Source organism: Limulus polyphemus, unplaced genomic scaffold (assembly GCF_000517525.1).
Source record: "Limulus polyphemus unplaced genomic scaffold, Limulus_polyphemus-2.1.2 Scaffold916, whole genome shotgun sequence".
In the NCBI taxonomy this organism is placed as follows: Eukaryota; Metazoa; Arthropoda; class Merostomata; order Xiphosura; family Limulidae; genus Limulus; species Limulus polyphemus.
This window is the reverse complement of record NW_013666526.1, coordinates 302,600-313,369: the sequence shown is the minus strand read 5'-3', so window position 1 is coordinate 313,369 and position 10,770 is coordinate 302,600. Positions and strand designations below refer to the sequence as shown.

Genomic DNA, 10,770 nt, shown 5'->3' with positions numbered 1-10,770 from the left:
CCCTTAGTTTAATTATTGTTGATGAAATTTTTTATACCTTGATTCTACGACCTTAGTCCTAATCACTGTTGAGGAAAGCTGGTTTTATTATATCTGATCCAACACCCTTAGTTCTAACCATTGTTAAGTAAAGCTGGGTTATGTTTTCATATCTTGAACTGATGCACTTAGTCCTAATCACTGTTGAGGAAAGCTGGTTTTATTATATCTGATCCAACACCCTTAGTTCTAACCATTGTTAAGTAAAGCTGGGTTATGTTTTCATATCTTGAACTGATGCACTTAGTCCTAATCACTGTTGAGAAAAACTGTTTTTTTTTATTACGCGACCCTACACCCTTAGTCCTAATCTTTGTTCAGTATTTTTGTATTAATTTTGGAATGGTTTAAGATTAGGTATCTCTAAAGGCTCCTTTTTCACATAAGACGATCATAAATATCAAAGCTAATTTCTGAGGTGTTGTCCTAACATTTGTCCCCTTTTATGAAATTTGGTCCGGGTGTGGACTAATCGTTAGTGTGCTATGAAGCCGAGGATTCGTTGCAACAAAAACGCGCTCCGCACCTTGGATCCGTAGGTGCACTTTAACAGTAAGACGATCAAATCTCAGAGAAGAGTAACCAAAAGTTTGGTGGCGAGTCCTGTTGACTAGCCGCCTTCTCACTGATCCATTAGTTCAAACTTAAGGATACTTGTGTGCATATATATAAACTTTTGTGCAACATTTTTTTGTTGTTGTAAAAAATTAAATATATCGCGTTACAAGAAACCTTCTTCAGGTGTAAATTGAAAATGAAACAAGTTCACAATAAGATAAAAATAAATATGACGACTTTGGGATGAAAGGACAGTCTTGATAAGCACGCACTTCGTATTACTTGACGTTACAAAAATAGCGTAATCGCATGGTAATGCCGTGTGTTAGCCTTTTCCGGGAAACCGAAATAAGTAGGCCCATCACATGATAGTTTGTTTGAGTTGTCCAATGGGCCTTCTGATTGGATAGAGTCCATTCTCTACAGCTAATGAGATAAGTAGGCTCATCATGCGATGGTTGGGTTTTCTTGACGAGCCTTCTGATTGGATAGAGTCCATTCTCTACAGCTAATGAGATAAGTAGGCTCATCATGCGATGGTTGGGTTTTCTTGACGAGCCTTCTTATTGGATTGAGTCCATTCTCTACAGCTAATAGGATAAGCAGGCCCATCACACAATTGCTGGCTTTAGTTTTCTATGAATAAATACCATTTTCTACAGTTTTCAGTTCAAAAATAATAGGGGAACTTGATAGCCAAACGTAATACCAGTTTCTATAACCATAAGATACTAGCTTTATACTTAAATTCAACAAAAGAGACAACTACTCTCTAACACTGTTTATTTTCTGTATGGTCATCTTTCTCTTCTAGCTTGTATTAATAATTATGCAGTTTTTATATAATATCAGTGTTATTGTATATTATGCATACCATATTCATTTAGGCTTGAATGTGAAGAGCTTTGATACTATATATGGGTTGTATTGGTTTTGTTTTGTACAATATAAAGGTTTTGTCGTTTCTCTCCTGTACTATATATTGGTTATATCGGTTTTTCCTTGACACCCAAGTAGAGTCGGCTTTGGGTATTTTACTGTCCTAAGTATAATTTTAAAATGTCGTTACCAGCGGACCCTTGTATCATTATTATTGTATTTTGTTGTAGCGTTAGTTTTTGATTAGCGGCTTATTTTAAATTAGCTGATGAAAATATTTCAACGTTTAGTTCATGTGACGAGAACGAATTACTTTATTTACTCCTTTAACGTTTCTACAAGCTTAAAGGTTAAACACTTGTACACTCTCGTAGATTGTTGTAGGCCTACGTTAGAAAAGACCTTCAAACCTCTATAATAATTTAGAACTAACGTAAAATCAAATCAACTTACCTGCATAAAGTAACTGTGGTAGCTAACACATTGACTGATTCACTCTACTCTCTTCTTTAAAAGTTCTCACACAGTCTTTGTCTCTGCAGAGAGACATGCTGTTTTTCTATTGCTTTTTCTTCTTCTAAACGCTTTTCAACCGACCGTCATTCATGAATTTCTCGGCGGATAGACTTAAAACTTGGTAGAGTTATACCATGGTCCAATACTTATATTTACAGCAATCAAGATGAAAATTGGCACAAATATAAATTCTCATTGACTTACAAAAAACTGATCTACCTTTCTTGAGTCTTTTTAGGGAGTCAGAGCTCACAAAAAAAGCATTATTTTGGGGAGCTTGTTCAATTATTCGGCTATATTTTGGCCAATTTATATAGGATTTGGTACAAAGATATTTTTCTACAGGTTTCACACATTGACCAACAAAAATGGGGGACTTGCCCATTTTTAGTAATTCTAGAAGGATCAAGATGGAACATAAAGCATAGTTTAAGGATTTTTTTACTCCGCCGTATTTCGGCCAATTTACATGAAAATTGGGTACAAAGATACTTTTTACAGGTCCCATACATATAAGTACAAAAAATATGGGATATGCCAATTTTGACATTTTAGTGGGGTCAAAATGTTAAACCCAAAATTTTAGGAGTTTTGGTACATTTCCTGGCCATATTTCGACCAACTTACGTGAGATTTGGTACAAAGATACTCTTTGCAGGTCCCATACAGAGATATAAAAAAATGGAATTTTTGCCTTTTGCTCAATTTTTCAACAAGGAAAGTACAGTTTGGGGTTTTAGTGAATTATTCATGTGCAGGTCAACTAACTTACATGGGATTAAGGTATAAAGATACCTTCTTGCAGGTCCCAAGCCGTGATATACAAAGAGTTTGTTTTATTTTTCCGTGTTTTGCATGATTTTTCTGGTGTCAAAACTGGCCGTGTTGAAATTGCGTGGAGGAGACATGTATTCGCCCGTGAATGTTGGCTTCTATAACCATCTCATAATTATAATCTAGCTTCAAATGTACAAGAACACTTGACATTAAATCTTTAGAACTTTCTAGGCCTATCTTAACGTCATCATTTACGGCTCAACGCTCCCTATTGCTGACAAAGAAATTACAGCATTAAGATAATACAACTTACAACCTGGCCCCCTTCTTGGACTGTGAAGTCCCCTGAAAAATTCTTACATAAAAATAAAATAAAACACTACAATAAGGGGTCCATTTGCCAAGCTTTTTTTTCGGGGGGGGGGTTCTTCCAAGACCCATGGTATAGTGATAGAACAGTTTTGTCCCATATTGTCGCTGGCTGTCCTGTCGCTGGTGGACGTTTTCATAGATAGGTGGTTGGGTGAGCCCATTGATGATCCTCAGAAAGTAATCTCGACAGGAACTCCATGCTCCTCAACAGGTTGAGTTTCCATTGACAAGTTCTTCATTGAAGTTATCCACTTGGCCATTCTCTCATCAATGTGGATGACCTTTAGCTTGGATCGCCTATCACAAAGTCCTTGTGATAACTTCAGATTACATAACCAGTGTCTTTAAAATAATCTTCCTTGCGATACCCTTATAGTGAGCTTTCCTATAATTAAGGTCCTTGTGGTTACCTTTCCTATATAATTCAGGTTTGGGGGATCAATTTTCCTTTAACATACGATGTTTTTGTGATAATCTTTCCTTACATGACCGATATCTTTGTGGTAATAGTCTTCCAAATCAGGAAATATATTTCCTAATTGAGCAGAATTAATGCTATTATTACAGGTCGTAACCCTTCCACAACATCTTACACTTATACAGTATATATTAGAACAGGGGTTTCCAAGCTTTCTCAGCACAAGACCCACCAAAACTTTATATATCGATTTAACCTCGTCAGCTTTGATTTTCATATGCAATTTTATTTTGTTCAATAATTTTATGGCCTCCCTGAAATTTTCCTACGACCCCCAGTTTGTGATCTTCTCTATTAGACCACCCACTTTTGGACTACAGCTGTATGAGCACTAGTTCTATGTCTAACGCATGTTTCACCAAAGAATGGGGACAGGTCACAATCTCTTGAATATTTTCACATAGTTGAGTAACAGTTAGATAAATTGCTTTTATCCAACTCGAAATATATTACACAGGGCATTTTCCTGTATAAAATCAAGCGTTTCGTTATATCCCCTGTTTCCTGAAACGGATTTTCTAAAAAGAAGCTAAAGAAATGTTATGTTTTAAGAAACATATAATAAAACTAATAATCTTTGTATCAGATCTAATAGAAAGCTTTTCGAGCATTTGAAACCCGAGACTATCCATGAATTAAAGCTCTTGATAAAAAAAAACTGCACGCAAAAGAATTCAGTGAAGAATGCGTTACATGTTAACAGCCTAAACGATATTGAAGGCACACGTTACGTTACATGGTAACTCAACCATCTGAGCGACATTGACAGCACACATAAGAGGGTAACTCAACCATCTAAACGACATTGACGGAACACGTAACAGGGTAACTAGACCACCTAAACGACATTGACGGCACACGTAACAGGGTAACTCAACCATCAAAACGACATTGATGGCACACCCGTATCGGGATAACTCAACCACCAAGACGACATTGACGGCACACGTAACAGAATAACTAAACCACCTAAACGACATTGACGGTTCATGTAACAGGGTAATTTGACCACCTAAACGACATTGACGGCACATGTAACAGGGTGACTTGACCACCTAAACGACATTGACGGCACATGTAACAGAGTAACTAAACCACCTAAACGACATTGACGGCACATGTAACAGGGTAACTTGACCACCTAAACGACATTGACAGCATACCTCGTTATGGCATTGAGGGTGAATTTTGCTGAAAGGCAAAGTAATAAATAAAACCTTCTGAAGTATCATGACCGTTACATGATAAAACAACAACAACATACATACATATATACTCAACATATATGGTAATTATTCAGCTCAAACCGCAGTTTTCCTCGTTAAAACGATTTTAGAAAGTTAAAGAAAGCTTAACACTACAGAAGTTTCTCAATTTAATTTAGTGAAACTTGTATTTCTGGAATAATTAAAAATGAGATTGGACGGATTTCAAGTCCAATTTCTCTTTCTGTACTGTCTAACAGACTGATGGATGACTTGTAATGGTCAGATGCAACTTTACCATGATGTAGGGAGGAAGCTGAGGACTACTGAAGAATACTACCATGCTGCCAATGGGCAATAAGAGTGAAAAACTACTAAAGTCTGTCGGCATATTTTTTAACTAGACAGCCCTTAGTAACCACGTCCATGGATTATATTGCTACTAACATCACTTTTTATCAAAATTCCACCTATACTTGTTTCGATACTTAGACCAACAGCAACGCAAACAATACTCTGAACTTGATGTTACCTAGCATTAGTTGGCCTTAGATACATAACTAGAAAAGATACTGATAGAGGAGAGGTACTTAACCATGAATAATGAAGTCATTCTGATCACTTAAAATATGTTTTTTGTTGAAATTTTTTGATACATTATCAGGCAAAATAGGGAGGTTTGTATAATTATATATAAACTTCATTGATATCTATATATGTAGACAGAAATCTGGACATAATGCTGATTTTTGTTCGCCAGACTAGACAAGTGTACTCTGTTATAGATCTGATATTAATTTTAGACGTTTTGAGAACATTCGCTGCTGATGTACTTCTGCTATTGCAAGATACACTTTTTAACTCATTTGGTTTACTCCAAATGTTAATGTTAATGGTATTGATGAGTCTTATCCGGCTATCTGGAGCAGGGTTCTATATAGGTGAAATTTTGGCGGATGTTTACTGATTTGTCATGATTAGATGAAGAAAAACACCTGTGTTTTGTTTTGTTTTGTGTGTGTGTGTGTGAATTTATTTTGATGCACCACTTGTTCACCACTCTCCTATTTGTTTTAAATTAGGTTGAAGATTATTGAAAGCTAAAGTTCTATGTGAGCAGTTCTTCCAAATAGCCAAGTCGTCCGTGAATCGAGATGCAATACGATAGTTTTATTTATAACTGACATGATTACACGACAATTAAAATAGGGCTAAATGTGGGGCACTTGTCTCAGGGGCTAAATACCCGGAGTAAATGCCTTCCACTTTCCTCTCGTCTAAGAAGTTGTGAAGTCAACGGAGAGTAACCCTTGGGAAATCCACTTGTGACGTTTGGAACGTTAGACCATTATGACATACTTTATCAAGAAAATAGGCTATTATACATTTATAATTGTTAAAGTTTTGAGTAATTGTTTCTTTAAGCCTAATAAGGTGAGTGGAAGTTTGACTAAATTTTCTGAACCCATTTCTTACTTCTGGTAGTTTTTGAATAAGTTACAAAAATTCGTTAATCTATTTGTGGTTATTGTTTCTGCCCGATGAAACTCGCATGGCTTATTGGTCAGCAGCTAATAACTAGCCTGATTTTAGCGATTTATTAAAGAGTTTGTTTGTTTGTAGTTAAGCACAAAGCTACACAAAGGGCTATCTGTGCTCTGCTCACCACAGGTATCGAAACCCGGTTTTTAGCGCTGTAAGTCCGCAGACATGCCGCTGTGCCACTAGGAGGCTATATTAAAGAGAGCGGTTAAATTAGCACATAACCTCTGTGTATCTTTTTCAGTGAGGATGGTTTCTATTTGGTCTCGGAGCTTGGGTTATCATGTTCCTAACTGTTTTAGTGATGATTGCGATGGTGAAGTGATTCGTTTCATTGGCTGATATATAACGGGATTATGATATCAGAAGAATGGGAGGCTTAGGAGGCCGGGGAACTCCCCCCCCCCCCACTTTTCAATCTGTCCCAATAAGAATGCATCAAAATTAGGAAACTTACTCTCAGGAAAAGTAGAAGAGTGCATAAAATTTAATTCAGAACCAAAGAGCTTCCAGGGCTCTAAGGCTAGCCCTTGACCTCAGCCGTAATGGATGCTCCTGTGGGGCACATTCCCTCCCTTCGCTTAGTCAAAGAAATCGTGTGCCCTCCCAGTTTTAATTTGCCTCCTACACCCCTAAGAATGTACTGTATTGTAAAACAGGGAATGAAAGTGGAAGAGCTTATGGGTCTTCACACTGTGAATTCTCCCATATAAAAAGTAATACCAAATTTCCTCTCGAAGTTTTCCCAGACCATTGCGAATTTATTGTTACTGAGCAGATTCGGTGGATTCGCAAATTAAGTGGGGATCATGAACTGAATCCTATCCTAGATACAAACCTGACTGGTCCTAGCTTAAAAGAGGAAATTACTCATTGGCTGGTATAACGTCAATCAATGTCTTGTGCAAATCAAAACAATGGGATGGTAATTTGGTTGTTTTGGTGCAAAGCTACATAGTAAGATAAATGTGCTCTGTTCACTGCAACATTACTGCCGGGAACTTTTGTCATGTTGTCAACTGTCATCATAAGCGACAACACTGAAATATGAATCCCCGTCACACCAAACATGCTCATCCTTTCAGCCGTGGGGGCGTTATATAGTGACGGTCAATCCCACTATTCGTTGGTAAAAGAGTAGCCCAAGAGTTGGCGGTGGGTGGTGATGACTAGCTGCCTTCCCTCTAGTCTTACACTGCTAAATTAGGGACGGCTAGCGCAGATAGCCCTCGTGTAGCTTTGCGCGAAATTCAAAACAAACCAAACCACTGAAATATAAAAAAGGTGACTGAACAAAATTACAAACGACAGAAAGAATGGACAAACCTAATATTGCGGTTCTCAAACCAAACCGACAACCCTACTGGCACTTAATTTAACGAAACGAAACGTTTTGTCTAATGATGAAATTTGAAAAAAATATATATGTATCTAAAAACGTGTTTAACGATGTGTTTTTACAGAGATTTTCGATAGCACAGTCAAAGCCGTAGCTAGGAACCAACTATTTGTATAGAGGATGTCATACTACAGTACCATCTATTTATATACAGTATGTCATACCTCTGTATACTTTATTATTTCACAGTATGTTATACTACAGTACCCTCCATTCATATACAGTATGTCATAATATTATACCCTCTATTTATATACAAGATGTTATACTACAGTATAATCTATTCACATAATGGGTGTTATATTACAGTACCATTTATTCATATATATATGATATCAAAGTTACATATGTTTCTACTAGAGCTTAACACTGAAAACGATTTGGTCTGTGATTTAATGTTGGTCTTTTATGTTTTAAACCACTGAAATTAAAAATCACTATTGTAATCTATTAGTGAACACATTTTTGTGACTAAATTGGGATGTTCCGCTTTAGAAGATTATTTAGTCTTAAAGTTTACAAGGATGACATCGTTCGATATTCTTCTCACCAGATCTCGCACAGTTAAGTGCTCAGCTCGAACTTTTTTAAGGGAAAAGAACTCGTTTCAAAACTGCATTTTTTTAAGATGTTCGGTAATTAAAACAGTCTAGTCAGTTTTCAAGACCAAATAAAATGAAAAGATACGAGATAATAAAGAAGACAAGATGTAAAACAGTACCGATCCCGCATTTTTTGTTTATCACAGTCGAGGCTCATAACACAAAGTAGCATCATTTGTTATGATGTCAAACTCACGACCTTCCTTTATTGGTTGTCCAATTATTTGAAACAAGACATACCGTTCTGTAGAGCCAGCTAATCTCTAACAGCATGACTGATATTAAACTGATAATAAACATATATATATATATACATACATACAGTAATATATATTTATATCCAGTAACATTAATATATTTGATAACTTGTGTTAATAAAATAACTGATAAACTTGTGTTAATAAAATTAACTGATTAACTTGTGTTAATTAAATAACTGATTAACATGTGTTGATAAAATTAACTCATTAACTTGTGTTAATAAAATTAACTAATATCAAACCTACCTCTACGGTAAATAATCTCATATGCTTCAAAGTGCATTATATTTCTAGTTCAAATTAAATAGAAACATCCCATTGCACAAACTTAAAGGAACTTACCACGAACTGGTCAGTCAAAGGACTGTCGTCTTTTTTATCATGCTGACTTTGCTTGTGAGATCTCATTCCTGACCTTAACCCTCCCCTAGGTGGAGCTGGGGTTATCCCTGTACCACTGTAATTCATTGTAAGTTAAAAACTAGGGTATCAGTAGTTCAAACGAACGGTCACTGGACGTTTATAGAATGGCCACTGTAAAGCTTGGATGACCGTCCACTATAGCTCATCTTGTCGACTTCTTGACCCTGTTTGCTATAAGCTAGCTACCGGGGCGTGGACCGTGTGCAGCGTGTGCTGAGCTTGAAGTAACGGGAGTTCTGCAGTGCAGCTGCCTTCCAACCAAGCCAGAGGACAGTGCAGCATGCACTGCGAAACTCGGGACTGCCTTGACCCGCGTCGTGACCGATCTCAACCGAAAATCGTAGACACATGGAACGTGCTGAAAAAATGACGAGTGAACTTCTCATAGGTGTTTTTCAAATATTGAAAGCTGCGAATATCGTATAGTGTTTCTTTTTTATTACATCTATACACATATTGTACGTAAACCATCACGAAGACTGCAGTACGATCTCTACATTGAATATATCCGAACTACGATTAACCTTTATTTTTACTCCTACTCCCAACAAGTGCAGCATTTGAACAATGTCTCTTATATTTCGCTACAAACCACCTTTGTAGTTGTTATACTCATAAATAATGTAAAAACCATGTAATGTAATAAAATAACCTATAAACCAGACTGAAATTAGTACTTAATAATCAGACTAAGAAGTAGCATTTGGTCACCAGAATCAGGAGTTGTGTTTAGTGCCTATAATCTCATCTAGCACTGTAAACCAGATTTAGAAGTATTATTTCACGATCATACTCTAGTGTAGTACTTTGTAACCAGACTTAAAAATTAGCAACCAGACTACGAAGTAGCGCTTAGTAATCAGACTTATATGTGTAACACTTAGCAACCAAACTCAGAAAGAGAAATTAGCAACCAGAAGAAGTAGCGCTTCCCTATCAGACTCAGAAGTAGCACTTAATAACCAGACTCAGAAGTAACACTTAATAACCAGATTCAGAAGTAGCACTTAATAACCAGATTCAGAAGAAACACTTAATAACTAGACTCACAAGTAGCACTTAATAATCACATTCAGAAGTAACACTTGATAACCAGAATCAGAAGAAGCACTTAATAACCAGACTCAGAAGTAGCACTTAATAATCATATTCAGAAGTAGCACTTGATAACCAGATTCAGAAGTAGCACTTGATAACCAGATTCAGATGTAGCACTTGATAAACTACGCTCGGTAAGGTACTTAGTGAACCGTTTCTTATTCGAAACGAATCAAAAACAAGATTCAAATTACACTATCTTCAAGTATCTATCACATGAAAAGATTGTGATCTTCAGTACGCGTCTTACGTAGCTTTACACGGAGAGAGAAAAACGCTCTATACATATATATGTGTGTGTGATAAAAAAGTTTAAAACCATAATTTTAAGGTATAGACTAGAAGTGTGATAAACTAATTTTGTAAACATTTGCCTATTTTATAGCTAAACCGTATTTTTATTAGTATTTTCTAATAGTTATTACTTAGTAGTAAATATTTCATAGAAGAACACGTCCAAGTCTCATGTATTGATCTTTATAGACATAACCTAACCCTCGTAAAGCGTCTCGTAACGTGTGTGTATATGTAATAAATATATCGTTTTACACAGTTTCATGAAATGATTTGCTTACAACAATCATATTACATCAGAAAGATTAATAGTTTGGGAGTTATTTGA

General features: G+C 36.3%; 1 protein-coding gene across 1 annotated transcript in view; it reads right to left on the bottom strand.

Annotated features, from left to right (window-relative positions):
* The window catches only part of LOC111086201 (dipeptidyl aminopeptidase-like protein 6), an 85,971-nt gene extending 76,646 nt beyond the window's left edge, over nucleotides 1-9,325 (bottom strand). The window contains exon 1 of the mRNA XM_022388076.1: nucleotides 8,970-9,325. Within this exon, the coding sequence (XP_022243784.1) occupies nucleotides 8,970-9,095 (126 nt within the window). The 5' untranslated portion in view covers nucleotides 9,096-9,325. The remainder of the gene's footprint in view (nucleotides 1-8,969) is intronic.
* Nucleotides 9,326-10,770: the final 1,445 nt, after the last annotated feature.